This window comes from Agelaius tricolor, unplaced genomic scaffold (genome assembly GCF_023055355.1).
Source record: "Agelaius tricolor isolate 1412-34295 unplaced genomic scaffold, bAgeTri1.0.p SCAF_140, whole genome shotgun sequence".
NCBI classification, from domain to species: Eukaryota; Metazoa; Chordata; class Aves; order Passeriformes; family Icteridae; genus Agelaius; species Agelaius tricolor.
This window is the reverse complement of record NW_027269400.1, coordinates 20,797-43,611: the sequence shown is the minus strand read 5'-3', so window position 1 is coordinate 43,611 and position 22,815 is coordinate 20,797. Positions and strand designations below refer to the sequence as shown.

At 42.6% G+C, this 22,815-nt stretch overlaps 1 protein-coding gene across 1 annotated transcript in view; it reads left to right on the top strand.

Annotated features, from left to right (window-relative positions):
* The window catches only part of LOC139586798 (signal-induced proliferation-associated 1-like protein 3), a 25,249-nt gene extending 2,586 nt beyond the window's left edge, over positions 1-22,663 (top strand). The window contains 7 exon segments of the mRNA XM_071420428.1: positions 1,418-1,548; positions 7,801-7,989; positions 10,086-10,260; positions 14,239-14,342; positions 16,514-16,671; positions 17,950-18,592; positions 21,779-22,663. Of these exon segments, the coding sequence (XP_071276529.1) occupies positions 1,418-1,548; positions 7,801-7,989; positions 10,086-10,260; positions 14,239-14,342; positions 16,514-16,671; positions 17,950-18,592; positions 21,779-22,297 (1,919 nt within the window). The 3' untranslated portion in view covers positions 22,298-22,663.
* Positions 22,664-22,815: the final 152 nt, after the last annotated feature.

Below are 22,815 nucleotides of genomic sequence, written 5' to 3'. Positions count from 1 at the left end.
TTTTTTTATTTTTTGCGGATTTTTTGAGTTTTTTGGGAATTATTTTGCGGGGATTTTTAAGGAATTTTTAGGGTTTTTTGGGGGACTTTTTTTAGGATTTTTTGGGAATTTTGGGGAATTTTTGGGGGTTTTTCTGGGGGGACTTTTTTATTTTTTGAGGATTTTTTGGGGGGATTTTTAAGGGATTTTGGGAGGTTTTTTGGGGATTTTTTTTAGGATTTTTTGGGAAATTTTTGGGAATATTTGGGGGGGTTTTTTTATTTTTTTAAGATTTTGGGGGGATTTTTAAAGGATTTTGGGGGGAATTTTTTTTATTTTTTGGGAATTTTTTCTGGGGGATTTTTAAGGGATTTTGGAGTTTTCTTAGGATTTTTTTGGGAATTTTTTGGGGAATATTTCTTGATTTTTTGAGGATTTTTTGGGGGGATTTTTTTTGGTTTTTTGAGGGATTTATTTTATTTTTTGGGGGGATTTTTAAGGGATTTTTTTAGGATTTTTTTTTTAATTTTTTTTAATTTTTGAGACATTTTTTATTTTTATTTTCCCCCAATTTTTCCCCAATTTTCCCCCATTTTTCCCCATTTTCCCCCAATTTTCCCCCATTTCCCCCCATTTTTCCCCAATTTTTCCCCAATTTTCCCCCATTTTTCCCCATTTTCCCCCCATTTTTCCCCCATTTTTCCCCAATTTTTTCCCCAATTTTCCCCCAATTTTTCCCCCATTTTTCCCCAATTTTTCCCCCATTTTCCCCCATTTTCCCCCATTTTCCCCCCATTTCCCCCCAATTTTCCCCCATTTTTCCCCAAATTTTCCCCCCATTTTTCCCTCATTTTCCCCCCATTTTTCCCCAATTTCCCCCCATTTTTCCCCCCATTTTCCCCCCATTTTTTCCCCAATTTTCCCCCATTTTTTCCCCATTTTTTCCCCCATTTTCCCCCAATTTTCCCCCATTTTCCCCCAATTTTTTCCCCAATTTTTCCCCCATTTTCCCCATTTTTCCCCAATTTTCCCCCATTTTCCCCCATTTTCCCCCAATTTTCCCCCATTTTCCCCCCATTTTTCCCCATTTTTCCCCCATTTTCCCCCATTTTCCCCCCATTTCCCCCCATTTTCCCCCCATTTTTCCCCATTTTTCCCCCATTTTTCCCCAATTTTTTCCCCAATTTTTCCCCCATTTTCCCCATTTTCCCCCAATTTTCCCCCCATTTCCCCCCATTTTCCCCCATTTTTCCCCAATTTTTCCCCCAATTTTTTCCCCAATTTTCCCCCAATTTTTTCCCCATTTTCCCCCCATTTTCCCCAATTTTCCCCCATTTTCCCCCATTTTTTCCCCATTTTTCCCCTCCCCAAGCCCCCATTCCCCCCAGCTGTTCCCATTTTCCCTGATTTTGCCCAATTTTGCCCTTTTTTCCCCCAGAACACTCCAATTACTTTGGCCTGGACGAGAAGCTGGGCCCGGTGGCCGTGAGCGTGCGCAGGGAGCGCCTGGAGGAGCCCTCGGAGCACGGCCCCCAATTCCAGCACCGCCTCATCTTCCGCACCAGCCAGGTCCCAAAGGCACCCAGATCACCCCTGAAACAGCCCCAGAATGTCCCTAAAATATCCTGAAATCACCTCAAAAATATCCCTAAAATATCCCCAAAATATCCGAAAAATATCCAAAAAAATAGCCCTAAAATATCCCCAAAATATCTCTAAAATATCCCTAAAATATCCCCAAAATATCCACAAAATATCCTTAAAATATACAAAAAATATCCCTAAAATATCCCCAAAATATCCACAAAATATCCCAAAAAATATCCCCAAAATATCCTGAAATCACCTCAAAAATATCCCCAAAATGTCCCAAAAATATCCACAAAATATCCACAAAATATCCCCAAAAATATCCTGAAATCACCCCAAAAATATCCCCAGAATATCTACAAAATATCCCAAAAAATATCCCTAAAATACCCCTAAAAATGGACCGAAAATATCCCTAAAATATCCCCAAAAATATCCTGAAATCACCCCAAAAACATCCCCAGAATATCCACAAAATATCCCAAAAAATATCCCTAAAATATCCCAAAAATATCCCTAAAATATCCCAAAAATATCCCCAAAATATCCCCAAAAATATTAAAAAAGTATACAAAAAATATCCCCAAAATATCCATAAAATATCCCTAAAATTATCCCTAAAATATCCCCAAAATATCCTTAGAATATCCAAAAGGTCACCCCAAAAACATCCCCAAAATGTCCACAAAATATCCACAAAATATCCACAAAAATATCCCAAAAATATCCACAAATTATCCACAAAAATATACAAAAAATATCCCCAAAATATCCTGAAATCACCCCAAAAATATCCCCGAAATATCCACAAAATATCCCAAAAAATATCCCCAGAATATCCCTAAAATATCCCCAAAATATCCACAAAATATCTGAACAATATCCCCAAAAATATCCCCAAAATATCCTGAAATCACCCCAAAAACATCCCCAGAATATCCCTAAAATATCCAAAAGATCACCCCTAAAACATCCCCAAAATGTCCATAAAATATCCCCAAAATGTCCATAAAATATCCCCAAAATGTCCATAAAATATCCCCAAAATATCCTTAAAATATCCACAAAATATCCCTAAATTATCCCAAAAAATCCACAAAATATCCACAAAATATCCAAAAAAATAGCCCTAAAATATCCCTAAAAATAGACCGAAAATATCCACAAAATATCCACAAAATATCCCCAAAATGTCCACAAAGTATCCCCAAAAATATCCCTAAAATATCCAAAAGATCACCCGAAAAACATCCCCAAAATATCCTGAAATCACCCCAAAATATCCCTAAAATATCCTCAACATATCCCTAAAATTATCCCAAAAATATCCCTAAAATATCCCCAAAAATATCCTGAAATCACCCCAAAAATATCCCCAAAATATCCCTAAAATATCCAAAAAATTAGCCCTAAAATATCCCTAAAATTATCCCTAAAATATCTGAAAAATATCCAAAAAAATAGACCGAAAATATCCTTAAAATATCCAAAAGATCACCCCTAAAACATCCCCAAAATGTCCCAAAAAATATCCTGAAATCACCCCTGAAACATCCCCAAAATGTCCCAAAAATATCCCAAAAATATCTTTAAAATATCCCTAAAATATCCCCAAAAATATCCTGAAATCACCTCAAAAATATCCCCAAAATGTCCCAAAAATATCCACAAAATATCCACAAAAATGTCCCCAAAATATCCCCAAAATATCCCAAAAATATCCCCAAAATATCCCCAAAAATATTAAAAAAGTATACAAAAATATCCCCAAAATATCCATAAAATATCCCTAAAATTATCCCTAAAATATCCCCCAAAAATCCCTAAAACATCCCTAAAATACCCCAAAAATTATCCCCAAAATATCCCTAAAATATCCTCAAAATTTCCCTAAAATATCCCAAAAATATCCACAAAAATATCTCTAAAATATCCCCAAAATATCCCCAAAACATCCCAAAAATATCTTTAAAATATCCCTAAATTATTCTCAAAAATATCAAAAAAATATCCCCAAAATATTGCTACAATATCCCTAAAATATCCCTAAAATATCCGTAAAAAATCCCCAAAATATCCCAAAAATATCACTGAAAATATCCCTAAAATATCCCTAAAAATGGACCGGAAATATCCCCAAAATATCCCCAAAAATATTAAAAAAGTATACAAAAATATCCCCAAAATATCCATAAAATATCCCTAAAATTATCCTCAAAAATATCCACAAAATATCCCAAAAATATCCCTAAAACATCCCCAAAATATCCCCAGAATATCCTTAAAATATAAAAAAAAAAATCCCTAAAATATCCCCAAAATATCCCCAAAAAATCCCCAAAATATCCCCAAAAAATCCCCAAAATTTTCATTTTGCTCTAAAATCCCCTCAATTTTGGGCTCAAATCCCTGAAATTTTGGGATAAAATTCCTCAATTTTGGTCTTCAATCCCTGCAATTTTGGGCTCCAATCCCCTGAATTTTGAAATAAAATCCCCTCAATTTTAGGCTCAAATCCCCTCAATTTTGGTGTCAAATCCCTGAATTTTGGGACAAACAATTCCACAATTTTAGGATCAAATTCCCTCAGTTTTGGGATCAAATTCCTGCAGTTTTGATCTCCAATCTCACAATTTTAAACTCCAATTTCTTCATTTTAGGATCAAATTCTCTCAGTTTTGGGTTCAAATCCCACAATTTCAGGCTAAAATCCCCTCAATTTTCAGTCTAAAATCCCTGAATTTTGGGATAAAATTCTCTCAATTTTGGGTTCAAATCCCACAATTTCGGGCTAAAATCCCCTCAATTTTGGGATAAAATTCTCTCAATCCTGGGCTCAAATCCTTTCCATTTTCCTATAAAATCCCCTCAATTTTGGGCTCCAATCCCCTCAATTTTGAGGCTCAAATCCCTGAAATTTTGGGCTCAAATCCCTGAATTTTGGGACAAACAATTCCACAATTTTAGGATCAAATTCCCTCAGTTTTGGGATCAAATTCCTACAATTTCAGGATAAAATTCCTGCAGTTTTGATCTCCAATCTCACAATTTTAGGCTCCAATTTCTTCATTTTAGGATCAAATCCCACAATTTCAGGCTCAAATCCCCTCAATTTTGAAGCTAAAATCCCCACAATTTTGGGATAAAATTCTCTCAATTTTGGGTTCAAATCCCACAATTTCAGGCTAAAATCCCCTCAATTTGGAAGCTAAAATCCCCACAATTTTGGGATAAAATTCTCTCAATCCTGGGTTCAAATCCTTTCCATTTTCCTATAAAATCCCCTCAATTTTGGCCTCAAATCCCTGAAATTTTCAGTCTAAAATCCCCTCAATTTTGGGATAAAATTCTCTCAATTTTGGGCTCAAATCCCCTCAATTTTGAGGCTCAAATCCCTGAAATTTTGGGCTCAAATCCCTGAATTTTGGGACAAACAATCCCACAATGTTAGGATCAAATTCCCTCAGTTTTGGGATCAAATTCCTGCAGTTTTGATCTCCAATCTCACAATTTTAAGCTCCAATTTCTTCATTTTAGGATCAAATTCTCTCAATTTTGGGTTCAAATCCCACAATTTCAGGCTAAAATCCCCTCAATTTTGAGGCTAAAATCCCCTCAATTTTGGGATAAAATTCTCTCAATTTTGGGTTCAAATCCCACAATTTCGGGCTAAAATCCCCTCAATTTTGGGATAAAATTCTCTCAATCCTGGGCTCAAATCCTTTCCATTTTCCTATAAAATCCCCTCAATTTTGGGCTCCAATCCCCTCAATTTTGAGGCTCAAATCCCTGAAATTTTGGTGTCAAATCCCTGAATTTTGGGACAAACAATCCCACAATTTTAGGATCAAATTCCCTCAGTTTTGGGATCAAATTCCTGCAGTTTTGATCTCCAATCTCACAATTTTAGGCTCCAATTTCTTCATTTTAGGATCAAATTCTCTCAGTTTTGGGTTCAAATCCCACAATTTCAGGCTAAAATCCCCTCAATTTTGAAGCTAAAATCCCCTCAATTTTGGGATCAAATTCTCTCAATTTTGGGTTCAAATCCCACAATTTCAGGCTAAAATCCCCTCAATTTTGGGATAAAATTCTCTCAATCCTGGGTTCAAATCCTTTCCATTTTCCTATAAAATCCCCTCAATTTTGGGCTCAAATCCCTGAAATTTTCAGTCTAAAATCCCCTCAATTTTGGGATAAAATTCTCTCAATTTTGGGCTCAAATCTCCTCAATTTTGAGGCTCAAATCCCCTCAATTTTGGGCTCAAATCCCTGAATTTTGGGACAAACAATCCCTGAATTATAGGATCAAATTCCCTCAGTTTTGGGATAAAATTCCTGCAATTTCAGGATAAAATTCCTGCAGTTTTGATCTCCAGTCTCAATTTTAGGCTCCAATTTCTTCATTTTAGGATCAAATCCCACAATTTCAGGCTAAAATCCCCTCAATTTTGGGATAAAATTCTCTCAATTTTGGGTTCAAATCCCACAATTTCAGGCTAAAATCCCCTCAATTTGGAAGCTAAAATCCCCACAATTTTGGGATAAAATTCTCTCAATCCTGGGTTCAAATCCTTTCCATTTTCCTATAAAATCCCCTCAATTTTGGCCTCAAATCCCTGAAATTTTCAGTCTAAAATCCCCTCAATTTTGGGATAAAATTCTCTCAATTTTGGGTTCAAATCCCACAATTTTAGGCTCAAATCCCCTCAATTTTGGGCTCAAATCCCTGAAATTTTCAGTCTAAAATCCCCTCAATTTTGGGATAAAATTCTCTCAATTTTTGGGTTCAAATCCCACAATTTCAGGCTCAAATCCCCTCAATTTTGGGCTCAAATCCCTGAATTTTGGGACAAACAATCCCACAATGTTAGGATCAAATTCCCTCAGTTTTGGGATCAAATTCCTGCAGTTTTGATCTCCAATCTCACAATTTTAAGCTCCAATTTCTTCATTTTAGGATCAAATTCTCTCAATTTTGGGTTCAAATCCCACAATTTCAGGCTAAAATCCCCTCAATTTTGAGGCTAAAATCCCCTCAATTTTGGGATAAAATTCTCTCAATTTTGGGTTCAAATCCCACAATTTCGGGCTAAAATCCCCTCAATTTTGGGATAAAATTCTCTCAATTTTGGGTTCAAATCCCACAATTTGAGGCTCAAATCCCTGAAATTTTGGGCTCAAATCCCTGAATTTTGGGACAAACAATTCCACAATTTTAGGATCAAATTCCCTCAGTTTTGGGATCAAATTCCTGCAATTTCAGGATCAAATTCCTGCAGTTTTGATCTCCAATCTCACAATTTTTAGCTCCAATTTCTTCATTTTAGGATCAAATCCCACAATTTCAGGCTAAAATCCCCTCAATTTTGAAGCTAAAATCCCCTCAATTTTGGGATAAAATTCTCTCAATTTTGGGTTCAAATCCCACAATTTCAGGCTAAAATCCCCTCAATTTGGAAGCTAAAATCCCCACAATTTTGGGATAAAATTCTCTCAATCCTGGGTTCAAATCCTTTCCATTTTCCTATAAAATCCCCTCAATTTTGGCCTCAAATCCCTGAAATTTTCAGTCTAAAATCCCCTCAATTTTGGGATAAAATTCTCTCAATTTTGGGCTCAAATCTCCTCAATTTTGAGGCTCAAATCCCCTCAATTTTGGTGTCAAATCCCTGAATTTTGGGACAAACAATTCCACAATTTTAGGATCAAATTCCCTCAGTTTTGGGATCAAATTCCTGCAATTTCAGGATAAAATTCCTGCAGTTTTGATCTCCAATCTCACAATTTTAGGCTCCAATTTCTTCATTTTAGGATCAAATTCTCTCAGTTTTGGGTTCAAATCCCACAATTTCAGGCTAAAATCCCCTCAATTTTCAGTCTAAAATCCCTGAATTTTGGGATAAAATTCTCTCAATTTTGGGTTCAAATCCCACAATTTCAGGCTAAAATCCCCTCAATTTTCAGTCTAAAATCCTCTCAATTTTGGGATAAAATTCTCTCAATTTTGGGTTCAAATCCCACAATTTCAGGCTAAAATCCCCTCAATTTTGAAGCTAAAATCTCCTCAATTTTGAAGCTAAAATCCCCTCAATTTTGGGTTCAAATCCTACAATTTCAGGCTAAAATCCCCTCCATTTCCACCCCAACCCCCCAAATCCCCCCTTTAACCCCCAAAATTCCCATTTTTCCCCTTTTTCCCCTGATTTTCCCCCATTTTCCCCTCCCCAGCTCCTGACCCTTCGTGGCTCCATCCTTGAGGACGCCACCCCCAGCACGGCCAAGGCCGGGTCGGGGCGCGGGGTCCCCGTGCGGGAGCTGCTGGAATTCGTCCTCCCCGAGCTCAACATCCACTGCCTGCGCCTGGCCCTGCCCAGCCCCAAGGTCCCTGAGCAGCTCCTCAAGCTGGACGAGCAGGGGGTGAGAATTCCTGAAAATTTGGGAATTTTTTGGGAATTTTTTGGGGATTTTTCGGGGATTTTTCGGGATTTTTTTGCAATTTTCGGTGAATTTTTGCGAATTTTTAGGGATTTTTTGGGCAATTTCTGGGTCATTTTAGCATTGGTGTAGTTAAAGGGTTAAAGGATTTCAAGGGTTAAATGATTCCTGGGATTTGAGGGAATTCCTGGAATTTTTGGGAATTTTTCGGGAATTTTTCGGGAATTTTTGTGATTTTTTTTGAATTTTTTGTGATTTTTTTTGAATTTTTTGGGATTTTTTCGGCAATTTCTGGGCCATTTTAGCATTGGTGTGGTTGAGGGGTTCAAGCATTTCAAGGGTTAAATGATTCCTGGAATTATTGGGAATTTTTGGGAATTTTTGGGAATTTTTTAGGAATTTTTTTGGGAATTTTTGGGCAATTTTGCGAATTTTCGCGAATATTTGGGGGTTTGGGCTCTGGTGTAGTTGAAGGGTTCAAGCATCTCAAGGGTTAAAAGATTCCTGGGATTTGAGGGAATTCCTGGAATTTTTGGGAATTTTTTGGGAATTTTTCGGGATTTTTTTGCAATTTTCGGTGAATTTTTGCGAATTTTTTGGGATTTTTTCGGCAATTTCTGGGTCATTTTAGCGTTGGTGTGGTTGAGGGGTTCAAGCATTTCAAGGGTTAAATGATTCCTGGAATTATTGGGAATTTTTGGGAATTTTTTGGGAATTTTTCGGGGATTTTTCGGCAATTTTTGACCAATTTCGTGAAGTTTCGCAAATTTTTCCACTATTTTTGGGGTTTGGGCTTTGGTGTAGTTGAAGGGTTCAAGCATTTCAAGGGTTAAATGATTCCTGGAATTATTGGGAATTTTTAGGAATTTTTTGGGAATTTTTTGGAGATTTTTTGGCGATTTTTTACCAATTTCGCGAATTTTTCCGGGATTTTTTGGAGGTTTTTGGGGGTTTGGGCTCTGGTGTAGTTGAAGGGTTCAAGGATCTCAAGGGTTAAAAGATTCCTGGGATTTGAGGGAATTCCTGGAATTTTTGGGATTTTTTAGGGAATTTTTAGGGAATTTTTTAGCAATTTCTGGGATTTTTCACAAATTTTTGGGGATTTTTTAGGAATTTTTTAGGGATTTTTCGGGATTTTTCCTCTCTCCCATTCCACCCTTCAACCCTCCCAACTCCTGAAGGATTCCTGGGATTTTTGAGGAATTTTTGAGGAATTTTGGGATGGAATTGTTGGGATTTTTTGGGATTTGTTGGGTCCCCGTGCGGGAGCTGCTGGAATTCGTCCTCCCCGAGCTCAACATCCACTGCCTGCGCCTGGCCCTGCCCAGCCCCAAGGTCCCTGAGCAGCTCCTCAAGCTGGACGAGCAGGGGGTGAGAATTCCTGAAAATTTGGGAATTTTTTGGGAATTTTTCGGGGATTTTTTAGGATTTTTTTTGAATTTTTTGTGATTTTTTTCTGAATTTTCGCGGATTTTTTGGGCAATTTCTGGGTCATTTTAGCGTTGGTGTGGTTGAAGGGTTAAAGGATCTCAAGGGTTAAATGATTCCTGGGATTTTAGTGAATCCCATAAATCCCCTAAATCCTCAATCCCATAAACCCCAAATCCCATAAATCCCCTAAATCCTCAATCCCATCAAACCCATTAATCCCCTCAATCCCAATTCCCAAATCCCATCAATCCCAATTCCCCAATCCCATAAATCCCCTAAATCCTCAATCCCATCAATCCCAAATCCCCTAAATCCCCTAAATCCTCAATCCCATAAATCCCAAATCCCCTAAATCCCCTAAATCCTCAATCCCATAAATCCCAATTCCCAAATCCCCAAAATCCCAATTCCCCAATCCCATATCCCATAAATCCCCTAAATCCCAATTCCCCAATCCCAAACCCCATAAATCCCCTAAATCCCAATTCCCCAATCCCATAAATCCCCATAAACCCCAAATCCCATAAACCCCAAATCCCATAAACCCCAAATCCCATAAACCCCAAATCCCATAAATCCCAAACCCCCAATCCCAAACCCCAAATCCCAAATATCCTAAATCCCCTAAATCGCGGCGGCGGCGGCAGCTGTGCCGGCGGCACAAGGTGGGGATCCTGTACTGCAAGGCCGGGCAGAGCTCGGAGGAGGAGATGTACAACAACGAGGCCGCGGGGCCGGCGCTCGACGAGTTCCTGGCGCTCCTGGGCGAGAAGGTTCCCCTCAAGGCCTTCCCCAAGTACGCGGCGCAGCTCGACACCAAAAGTGAGTTTGGGGCTCTTGGGATGGGGGATTGCGCCGGGAGAGCCCAAAAGTTGAGGGATTCCAAAAATTGGGAGATCCCAAAAGTTGAGGGATCCCAAAGGTTGAAACATTCCAAGAGTTGGTTGAAGGATCTCAAGGGTTGGATGGTCCCAAAAATTGAGTGATCCCAAGAGTTGGAGGATCCAAAAGGTTGAAGGATCCCAAGAGTTGGGAGATCCCAAAAGTTGAAGAATCCCAAAGGTTGAAACATTCCAAGAGTTGGTTGAAGGATCTCAAGGGTTTGATGGTCCCAAAAATTGAAGGATCCCAAAAGTTGGGAGATCCCAAGGGTTGAAGGATCTCAAGGGTTGGATGGTCCCAAAAGTTGAGGGACCCCAAGGGTTGGGAGATCCCAAAAGTTGGAGGATCCCAAGGGTTGGAGGATCCCAAAGGTTGAAGGATCCCAAGGGTTTGATGGTCCCAAAAATTGAAGGATCCCAAGGGTTGAGAGATCCCAAAAGTTGGGGATCCCAAGGGTTGGGAGATCCAAAAGTTGAAGGATCCCAAGGGTTGGATGGTCCCAGAAGTTGGGAGATCCCAAAAGTTGAAGGATCCCGAGGGTTGGATGGTCCCAGGAGTTGAAGGATTCTGAGGGTTGGGAGATCCCAAGGGTTGGAACCTCCTGGGCGAGAAGGTTCCCCTCAAGGCCTTCCCCAAGTACGCGGCGCAGCTCGACACCAAAAGTGAGTTTGGGGCTCTTGGGATCCTCTTGGGATCTGGGATGTCCCCAAGATATGGGATTGCACCAGGAGGTCCCAAAAATTGAGGGATCCCAAAAATTTGATGGTCCTGGAAGCTGGGAGATCCCAAAAGTTGAGGGATCCCAAGGGTTGGGAGATCCCAAAGGTTGGAGGTCCCAGAAGTTGGGGATCCCAAAAGTTGAAGAATCCCAAAGGTTGAAACATTCCAAAGGTTGAGGGATCCCAAAGGTTTGATGGTCCCAAAAGTTGAGGGATCCCAAGAGTTGGGAGATCCCAAGGGTTGGAAGGTCCCAGAAGTTGGGGATCCCAAAAGTTGAGGGATCCCAAAGGTTGAAGGATCCCAAGAGTTGAAGGATCCCAAGAGTTTTAGGTTCCCAAGGGTTGAAGGATTCTAGGAAAGGATTCCAAGGGTTGAATGGTCCCAAAAGTTGAAGGATTCCAAGAGTTGGGAGATCCCAAGAGTTGGGAGATCCCAAGAGTTGGGAGATCCTGAAAGTTGAAGGATCCCAAAAGTTGGAAGATCCCAAAGGTTGAAGGATTCCAAGAGTTGGGAGATCCCAAGAGTTGAGGGATCCCAAAAGTTGAAGAATCCCAGAAGCTGAAGGATCCCAAAGGTTGAGGAATTCCAAGAGTTGGTTGAAGGATCTCAAGGGTTGGATGGTCCCAAAAATGGAAGGATCCCAAGGGTTGGGAGATCCTGAAAGTTGAAGAATCCCAAAAGTTGAAGAATCCCAAGAGTTGGTTGAAGGATCCCAAGGGTTGGATGGTCCCAAAGGTTGAAGGATCCCAAGGGTTGGGAGATCCCAAAAGTTGAAGGAATCCAAGAGTTGGGAGATCCTGAAAGTTGAAGGATCCCAAGGGTTGGAAGGTCCCAGAAGTTGGGGATCCCAAAAGTTGAAGGATCCCAAGGGTTGAAGGATCCCAAGGGTTGGAAGGTCCCAAAAGTTGAGAGATCCCAAGGGTTGAAGGATCCCAAGGGTTTGATGGTCCCAGGAGTTGAAGGATCCCAAGGGTTGGGAGATCCCAAGGGTTGGAACCTCCTGGGCGAGAAGGTTCCCCTCAAGGCCTTCCCCAAGGATGCGGCGCAGCTCGACACCAAAAGTGAGTTTGGGGCTCTTGGGATGGGGGATTGCGCCGGGAGAGCCCAAAAATTGGGAGATCCCAAAAATTGGGAGATCCCAAGGGTTGGATGGTCCCAAAAGTTGAAGGATCCCAAGGGTTGGGAGATCCTAAGTGTTGGGAGATCCTGAGAGTTGAAGGATCCCAAGGGTTTGATGGTCCCAGAAGTTGAAGGATCCCAAAAGTTGAAGGATCCCAAGGGTTGGATGGTCCTGGAAGATGGGAGATCCCAAAAGTTGAGGGATCCCAAAGGTTGAAGGATCCCAAAAGTTGGGAGATCCCAAGGGTTGAAGGATTCCAAGAGTTGGGAGATCCCAAGGGTTTGATGGTCCCAGAAGTTGGGGATCCCAAAGGTTGAGGGATCCCAAGGGTTGAAGGATCTCAAGAGTTGAGGGATCCCAAAAGTTGAAGGATCCCAAAGGTTGAGGAATTCCAAGAGTCGGTTGAAGGATCTCAAGGGTTGGGAGATCCCAAAAGTTGAAGGATCCCAAGGGTTGAAGGATCCCAAGGGTTGGATGGTCCCAGAAGTTGGGGGATCCCAAAAGTTGGAAGATCCCAAAGGTTGAAGGATCTCAAGAGTTGGGAGATCCCAAAGAGCTGGAAGGTCCCAGAAGTTGAAGGATCCCAAAAGTTGGGTGATCCCAAGGGTTGAAGGATCCCAAAAGTTGGGAGATCCCAAAAGTTGAAGGATCCCAAAGGTTGAAGGATCCCAAAGGTTGAGGAATTCCAAGAGTTGGTTGAAGGATCTCAAGGGTTGGATGGTCCCAAAAATTGAAGGATCCCAAGGGTTGGAGGATCCCAGAAGTTGGGGATCCCAAGAGTTGGGAGATCCCAAGAGTTGGGAGATCCTGAAAGTTGAAGAATCCCAAAAGTTGGAGGATCCCAAGAGTTGGGGATCCCAAGGGTTAAAGGATCTCAAGCTTTGGTTGAAGGATCCCAAGGTTTTTGGGATTTCACCTGATCAGTTTTTTGGGATTTCACCAGCTCCATTTTTTGGGATTCCACCCAATCAATTTTCCGGGATTTCACCGGCTCTGCTTTTCGGGATTCCCCCGGATCTGATTTTTGGGATTCCACCATCTCCATTTTTTGGGATTCCACCCAATCAATTCTCTGGGATTCCACCAGCTCCATTTTTCGGGATTTCCCTGGATCCATTTTTTGGGATTTCCCTGGCTCCATTTTTTGGGATTCCCCCGGATCTGATTTTTGGGATTCCACCATCTCCACTTTTCGGGATTCCACCCAATCAATTTTCCGGGATTTCACCGGCTCCATTTTTTGGGATTCCACCTGATCAGTTTTTTGGGATTCCACCCAATCAATTTTCCGGGATTTCACCGGCTCTGCTTTTCGGGATTCCACCTAATCCACTTTTTGGGATTTCAGTAAATCTGTTTTTTGGGATTTCACTGGATCCAGTTTTGGGGATTCCCCCAGATCTGATTTTCAGGATTTCACCAGCTCAGTTTTTCAGCATTCCATCCGATCCATTTTTTGGGATTTCGCTGGATCCACTTCTGGGATTTACCCGAATCCGTTTTTTAGGATTTCCCCAGATTCCCTTTTTTTTTTAAATTCCAGCAGCTCTGGTTTTTGGCATTTCCCTGGATCCATTTTTTGGGATTCCACCCAATCAATTTTCCGGGATTTCACCGGCTCCATTTTTCGGGATTTCCCTGGATCCATTTTTTGGGATTCCACCCAATCAATTCTCCAGGATTTCACCATCTCCATTTTTTGGGATTCCCCCAGATCTGATTTTTGGGGATTTCACCATCTCCACTTTTTGGGATTCCACCCAATCAACTTTCCGGGATTTCACCGGCTCCATTTTTCAGGATTTCACTTGATCAGTTTTTTGGGATTTCCCTGGATCCATTTTTTGGGATTCCACCCAATCAACTTTCCGGGATTTCACCAGCTCCATTTTTTGGGATTCCCCCAGATCTGATTTTTAGGATTCCACCATCTCCACTTTTCGGGATTCCACCCAATCAATTTTTTGGGATTTCACCGGCTCCATTTTTCGGGATTTCACTGGCTCCATTTTTTGGGATTCCCCCGGATCCGATTTTCCGGGATTTCACCGTCTCCTCTTTTCCCGCTTTTCCCGCAGCCGACTCCACGGGCACGCACTCGCTCTACACCACGTACCAGGACTACGAGATCATGTTCCACGTGTCCACCATGCTGCCCTACACGCCCAACAACCGCCAGCAGGTACGGCCACCACCTCCGGGCTCCTCCAGGGAGATTGGGAGGTCCCAAGGGTTGGGGGGTCCCAAGGGTCGGGTGGGGGGTCCCAAGGGTTGGGTGGTCCCAAGATTTGGAGGATCCCAAGGGTTGGGTGGTCCCAAGGGTTGGATGGTCCCAAGGGTTGAGTGGGGGGTCCCAAGGGTTGGGTGGTCCCAAGGATTGGTTGGGAGATCCAAGAGTTGGAGGATCCCAAGGGTTGGATGATCCCAAGGGTGGGTTGGGAGATCCAAGGGTTGAAGGATTCCAAGAGTTGGGAGATCCCAAAAATTGGGTGGTCCCAAAAATTGGGTGGTCCCAGGAATTGGAGGTTCCCAAGGGTTGGAGGATTCCAAGAGTTGGGCGATTCCAAAAATTGGGTGGTCCCAAAAGTTGGGTGGTCCCAGAGGTTGGACGATCTCAAAGGTTGAAGGATTCCAAGAGTTGGTTGGAAGATCCCAAGGGTTGGGTGGTCCCAAGGGTTGGAGGATCCCAAGGGTTGGGTGGTCCCAAGGGTTGGAGGATTCCAGGAGTTGATTGGAGGAGCCCAAGGATTGGTTGGGAGATCCAAGAGTTGGATGAACTCAAGGGTTGGAGGATTCCAAGAGTTGGGAGATCCCAAGAGTTTGGTGGTCCCAGGAATTGGAGGTTCCCAAGGGTTGAAGGATTCCAAGAGTTGGTTGGAAGATCCCAAGAATTGGATGGTCCCAAGGGTTGGGTGGTCCCAAGATTTGGAGGATCCCAAGAGTTGGGTGGTCCCAAGGGTTGGAGGATTCCAAGAGTTGGGAGATCCCAAAAATTGGGTGGTCCCAAAAGTTGGGTGGTCCCAGAGGTTGGACGATCTCAAAGGTTGAAGGATTCCAAGAGTTGGTTGGAAGATCCCAAGGGTTGGGGGGTCCCAAGGATTGGATGATCCCAAAAGTTGGTTGGGAGATCCAAGGGTTGAAGGATTCCAAGAGGTGGAAGATCCAAGAGTGGGAGATCCAAGATTTGGGAAATCCCAAGAGTTTGGTGGTCCCAGGAATTGGAGGTTCCCAAGGGTTGAAGGATTCCAAGAGTTGGTTGGGAGATCCCAAGAATTGGATGGTCCCAAGGGTTGGGTGGTCCCAAGATTTGGAGGATCCCAAGAGTTGGGAGATCCCAAAAGTTGGGTGGTCCCAGAAGTTGGATGATCCCAAGGGTTGGAGGATTCCAAGAGTTGGTTGGAAGATCCCAAGGGTTGGGTGGTCCCAAGGGTTGGGGGGTCCCAAGATTTGGAGGATCCCAAAGATTGGATGGTGCCAGGAAGTGGAGGTTCCCAAGGGTTGAAGGATTCCAAGAGTTGGGAGATCCCAAAAGTTTGGTGGTCCCAGAAGTTGGATGATCGCAAAGGTTGAAGGATTCCAAGAGTTGGTTGGAAGATCCCAAGAATTGGATCATCCCAAGGGTTGGGTGATCCCAAAAGTTGGAGGATCCCAAGGATTGGATGATCCCAAAAGTTGGTTGGGAGATCCAAGGGTTGAAGGATTCCAAGAGCTGGGAGATCCCAAGGATTGGATGATCCCAAGAGTTGGAAGATCCCAAGGGTTGGTTGGGAGATCCAAGAGCTGGAGAATCCCAAGGGTTGGGGGGTTCCAAGGATTGGAAGATCCCAAGGATTGGATGATCCCAAGGGTTGGGAGATCCTAAGAGTTGGGTGGTTCCAAGGATTGGATGATCCCAAAAGTTGGAGGATTCCAAGAGTTGGTTGGAAGATCCCAAGGATTGGATGATCCCAAAAGTTGGGTGATCCCAAGAGTTGGAGAATCCCAAGGATTGGATGATCCCAAGGATTGGATGATCCCAAAAGTTGGGTGGTCCCAAGAGTTGGGAGATCCCAAGGATTGGATGATCCCAAGGGTTGGATGATCCCAAAAGTTGGGTGGTCCCAAGAGTTGGAGAATCCCAAGGGTTGGATGATCCCAAGGGTTGGATGGTCCCAAGGGTTGGATGGTCCCAAGGGTTGGGAAATCCCAAGAGTTGGAAGATCCCAAAGCTTGGACGATCCCAAACTTTCCTTGGACGATCCCAAGGACTGAAACCTCCCAAGAACCGAACAATCCCAAAACTTCCTCCAACCATCCCAAATCTTCATCCCACCCATTCCCATTGGGGTTTTTTTCCCAAAATTCCATTCCCAGCTCCTCCGGAAGCGCCACATCGGCAACGACATCGTCACCATCATCTTCCAAGAGCCGGGCGCGCTGCCCTTCACGCCGCAGAACATCCGCTCCCACTTCCAGCACGTCTTCATCATCGTCCGCGCCCACCAGCCCTGCTCCGACAACGTCTCCTACAGGTGGGAGTCCCAAAAATTCCCCAAAATTTGGTCCAAAAAAATCCCAAAAATTCCACAAAATTTGGTCAAAAATTCCGTCGAAAAAAAAATCAAAGATTTGTAAAAAAATCGGCGAAAATTCTAAAAAATTTGCAAAAAAAATCCCCCCAAATTGCCCAAAATTTGGTCAAAAATTCCGTCAAAAAAATATCAAAGATTTGTAAAAAAATCAGCAAAAATTCCAAAAAATTTGTAAAAAATCCCAAAAATTACCAAAAATTGCCACAAAATTTGTAAAAAAACCAGCGAAAATTCCAAAAAAATTGCAAAAAAATCCCACCAAAATTTTGTAAAAAATCAGCAAAAATTCCCCCCAAAAATTTGTAAAAAATCAGCATAAATTCCCCCCAAAAATTTGCAAAAAAATCAGCAAAAATTCCCTAAAATTTGCAAAAAAATCCCAGCAAAAATTCCCCCCAAAAATTGCCGAAAATTTGTAAAAAATCAGCAAAAATTCCCAAATAATCCCCCGCAAAATTGCCCAAAATTTGTAAAAAATGTCCCCAAAAATTGCCCAAAATTTGCAAAAAAAATCCCCCCAAAATTTGTAAAAAATGTCCCCAAAAATTCCCCAAAATTCCCCAAAAATCCCCCCAAAAATCGCCAAAAATTTGTAAAAATCAGCAAAAATTCCCCAAAATTTGTAAAAAAATCCCCCCAAAAATTTGTAAAAAATCAGCAAAAAATCCCAAAAAATTCCCCCAAAATTGCCAAAAATTTGTAAAAAATCAGCAAAAATTCCCAAAAAATTTGCAAAAAATTCCCCCCAAAAATTCCCAAAATTTGTAATAAATCCCCCCAAAATTGCCTAAAATTCGCAAAAAATCCCCCCAAAAATTGCTTAAAATTTGTAAAAAATCCCCCCCAAAAATTGCCAAAAATTTGTAAAAAATCAGCAAAAATTCCAAAAAATTTGCCAAAAAATCCCCCCATAAATTTGTAAAAAAATCAGCAAAAATTCCCCCCAAAAATTTGTAAAAAATCAGCAAAAATTCCTCCCAAAAATTTGTAAAAAATCAGCAAAAATTCCCAAAAATTCCCCCCAAAAATTTGTAAAAAATCAGCATAAATTCCCTCCAAAAAATTGCCAAAACTTTGTAAAAAATCAGCAAAAATTCCCAAAAACTTTGTAAAAAATCAGCAAAAAATCCCCCCAAAAATTGCTTAAAATTTATAAAAAAATCAGCAAAAATTCCCAAAAAATTCCCCAAAAATTCCCGTTTTTTCCCCCCAAACCAGCGTCGCCGTCACCCGCTCCAAGGACGTTCCCCCCTTCGGTCCCCCGGTGCCCCCGGCCGGCCTCACCTTCCGCCGCTCCGAGCTCTTCCGCGCCTTCCTCTTGGCCAAGGCCATCAACGGCGAGAACGCGGCGCACAAATCCCACAAATTCCGCACCATGGCCACCAGGACCCGGCAGGAATATCTGCGGGATTTGGCGGAAAACTACGTCACCAACACCCCCTTGGACGCCGCCGGCAAGTTCAACCTCATCTCCTTGGCTTCCAAAAAAAAGGAGAAATCCAAAGCGCGGCCCTCGGCCGAGCTGGAGAGCGCCGGCGCCGTTTCCTGGCGCGTTTCCGCCTTGGATTTCGGCAGGGGAGGGGAGGAGGTTCCGTGCGTTTTGGGCATTTCCAAGGAATTGGTGGTTTTGGTGGATTTGGCGGCCAAGGAGGTGGTGTTCAATTGTTTGGCCGGCGACGTCATCGGGTGGAGCGCGGAGGGGGCGGCGTTGAGGATTTACCACGGCAGAGGGGACCTGGTGAGCCTCAGGGTGGGGTCAGGAATGTCGGGAATGTCGGGAATTTCGGGAACGGCGGCGGGGACGGAGGAAGGAGCGGAGGCGGCGGCCGAGGAGGTGAAGGAGATCGTGCAGAGGCTCAAGGTGAGGGGGAATGGGGGGAAAATGGGGGGAAATTGGGGAAAAAATGGAAAAAATTGGGGAAAAATGGGGGGAAAATTGGGAAAAAATTGTGGAAAAATTGGGGAGAATGGGGGGAAAAATTGGGGAAAAATTGGAAAAAATTGGGGGTAAAATGGGAGGAAAAATGGGAGGAAAATTGGGGGGAAATGGGGAAAAAATTGTGGAAAAATTGGGGGGAAAATGGGGGCAAAATGGGAGGAAAAATGGGGGGGAATTGGGGAAAAATTGGAAAAAATGGGGGGAAAAATGGGGGGAAAATTGGGGGGAAATGGGGGGAAAATGGGGGAAATGGAGGGAAGTGGAAATGGGGGGAAAATGGGGGAAAAAATTGGGGGAAAATGGGAGGAAAAATGGGGGGAAAATGGGGAAAAAGTTGAAAAAATTGGGGGGAAAATGGGGGGAAAATTGGAAAAAATTAGGGGGGAATGGGGGAAAAATTGGAAAAAATTGGGGGGGAAAATGGGGGGAAAATGGAGAAAATTGGGGGGAAATGGAGGAAAAATGGGGGGGAAATGGGGGGATATGGGGAAAAAATTGGGGGAGAAATGGAGGAAAAATGGGGGAAAAAATGTGGAAAAATTAGGAAAAATTGGGGGGGGAATGGGGGGAAAAATTGGGGAAATGGGGAAAAAAATTGGAAAAAATTGGGGGGAAAAATGGGGGGGAAATGGAGGAAAAATGGGGGGAAATGGGGAAAAAATTGTGGAAAAATTGGGGGGAAAATGGGGGGAAAATTTGGGGGAAAATGGGGGGGAAATGGGGAAAAATTGGAGGGAAAATGGGAAAAAATTGGGGGGAAATGGGGGAAAATTGGAAAATAATGGGGGAAAATGGGGGGAAATGGGGAAAAAATTGGGGGAAAATGGGGGGAAAATGGGGGAAATGGGGGGAAGTGGAAATGGGGAGAAAATGGGGGGAAATGGGGAAAAATTGGGGGGAAAATGGGGGGAAAATAGGAAAAAATTAGGGGGCAATGGGGGAAATGGGGAAAAATGGGGGAAATGGGGAAAAATGGGGGTAAGTGGGGGGAAGTGGAAATGGGGGAAAAATTGTAAAAATTGGGGGGAAAATTGGGGGAAATTGGGGAAAAATTGTGGAAAAATTAGGAAAAATTGGGGGGGAAATGGGGAAAACTTGGAAAAAATTGGGGGGGAAATGGGGAAATGGGGGGAAGTGAAACTGGGGGGAAATGGGGGAAAATTGGGGGAAAATTGTGGAAAATGGGGGAAAAATTGGGGGAAAAATTGGGGGGAAATGGGGAAAAAATTGGGGGGGGAATGGGGAAAAATGGAGAAAAATTGGGGGAAAATGGGAAAAAAAATTGGAAAAAATTGGGGGAAAAATGGGGGGAAATGGGGGAAAATGGGGAAAAATGGGAAAAATGGGGAAAATAGGGGGAAGTGGTAGAAATTTGGTTAAAAATTGAGGAAATCGGGGCAAAATTGAGGAAATTGGGGTAAAATGGAGGAAATTGGGGTAAAATGGTGGAAATTTGGGTTAAAATGGATGAAATTGAGGTAAAATGTGGGAAATCAGGAAAAATTGAGTAAATTTGCCTTTAAACTGATGAAATTAAGGAAAAATGGTGGAAATTTGGGTTAAAATGGATGAAATTGGGGTAAAATGGTGGAAATCAGGAAAAAATTGAGTAAATTTGCCTTGAAATTTATGGAATTGGGGTAAAATGAAGGAAATCATGGAAAAATCAAGGAAATTTGGGTTAAAATGGATGAAATGGGGGTAAAATGTAGGAAATCAGGAAAATTTGAGTAAATTTGGCTTTAAATTGATGAAATGGAGGTAAAATTGAGTAAATTTGGGTTAAAATGGATGAAATTGGGGTAAAATGAAGAAAACCATGGAAAAAATTAAGGAAATTCGGGTTAAAATGGATGAAATTGGGGTAAAATGTAGGAAATCAGGAAAAAATTGAGTAAATTTGGCTTGAAATTGATGGAATTGGGGTAAAATGAAGGAAATCATGGAAAAAATTAAGGAAATTTGGGTTAAAATGGATGAAATTGAGGAAAAATGTAGGAAATCAGGAAAAATTGAATAAATTTCAGTTAAAATTGATCAAAATGAGGAAAAATGAAGGAAATCATGGAAAAATCAAGGAAATTTGGGTTAAAATGGATGAAATTGAGGAAAAATGAAGGAAAGCATGGAAAAATCAAGGAAATTTGGGTTAAAATGAAGGAAATTGGGGTAAAATGGTGGAAATTTGGGTTAAAATTGATGAAAATGAGGTAAAATGAAGGAAATCATGGAAAAATTAAGGAAATTTGGGTTAAAATTGATCCAAATGAGGAAAAATGAAGGAAAGCATGGAAAAATCAAGGAAATTTGGGTTAAAATGGATGAAATTGTGGTAAAATGAAGGAAATCACAGAAAAATCAAGGAAATTTGGCTTAAAATTGATGAAATTGAGGTAAAATGTAGGAAATCACGGAAAATTAAGGAAATTTGGGTTAAAATGGATGAAATTGAGGTAAAATGGAGGAAATCAGGAAAAATTGAGTAAATTTGCCTTTAAATTGGTGAAATTATGGTAAAACGGTGGAAATTTGGGCTAAAATGGATGAAATTGAGGTAAAATGGTGGAAATCAGGAAAAAATTGAGTAAATTTGGCTTGAAATTGATGGAATTGGGGTAAAATGAAGGAAATCATGGAAAAAATTAAGGAAATTTGGGTTAAAATGGATGAAATTGAGGAAAAATGAAGGAAATCACAGAAAAATCAAGGAAATTTGGGTTAAAATGGATGAAATTGAGGTAAAATTAAGGAAACCACGGAAAATTAAGGAAATTTGGGTTAAAATGGTGAAAATTTGGGTTAAAATGGATGAAATTGGGGTAAAATGGAGGAAATCATGAAAAATTGAGTAAATTTGCCTTTAAACTGATGAAATTAAGGAAAAATCGAGTAAATTTGGGTTAAAATTGATCAAAATGAGGAAAAATCCTTGACTTTGAGAAAGGGAAAAAGGAGAAATCCACCAAACCCCAGAACGCCCCAAAACCGCCGCAAAACCCAAACCACCCCCAACAAACCACCCCCAAAAAAGCTCAATTTTGCCCCAAAACTTGAAATCTTGCATTTTTTTGCCCCTGGGGGCGCTGACGCCGGTTCCGTTCCGGGCAGGTGACGACGCCGGGCTGCGCCACGGTGGACATGACGCTGCGGCGCAACGGCCTGGGGCAGCTGGGCTTCCACGTGCACCCCGACGGCAGCGTGGCCGAGGTGGAGGAGTACGGCTTCGCCTGGCAGGCCGGGCTGCGGCGCGGCAGCCGCCTGCTGGAGGTGTGCAAGGTGGCCGCCGTGGCCCTGAGCCACGAGCAGATGATCGACCTGCTGCGCACCTCGGTCACCGTCACCGTGGTCATCGTGCCGCCACACGAGGACGGCACGCCCAGAAGGTTGGTGGTGCTGGTGGGGGTGGTGTTGGAGCCATCTTGGTGTCTTGGGTGCCATTGGAGCCATCTGGGTGTCATGGATGTCATTGGTGCCATCTTGGTGCCATTGGTGGCATCTGAGTGTCTTGGGTGCCATTGGTTCCGTTGGGTTGTGGTGGGTGTCATTGGAGCCATCTTGGTGCCACTGGTGCCATCTTGGTTCCATTCATGCCATTGGAGCCATCTTGGTTCCATTGGTGGCATCTGAGTGTCTTGGGTGCCATTGGTGCCATCTTGGTGTCATGGATGACATTGGCGCCATCTTGGTGCCATTGGCGCCATCTTGGTGCCATTGATGTCATTGGAGCCATCTTGGCGCCATTGGTGCCATTGGGTTCTTCTGGGTGCCATTGGTGCCATCTTGGTGTCATTGATGTCATTGGTGCCATCTTGGTGCCATTGGTGCCATCTGAGTGTCTTGGGTGCCATTGGTGCCATTGGGTTGTTGTGGGTGCCATTGGATCCATCTTGGTGCCATTGGAGCCATCTTGGTGCCATTGATGTCATTGGCGCCATCTTGGTTCCATTGGTGGCATCTGAGTGTCTTGGGTGCCATGGGAGCCATCTTGGTGTCATGGGTGCCATTGCTGCCATTGAGTTCTTGTGGGTGTCATTGGAGCCATCTTGGTGCCATCTTGGTGCCATTGGTGGCATTTGAGTGTCTTGGGTGCCATTGGTTCCATTGGGTTCTTGTGAGTGCCATTGGAGCCATCTTGGTGCCACTGA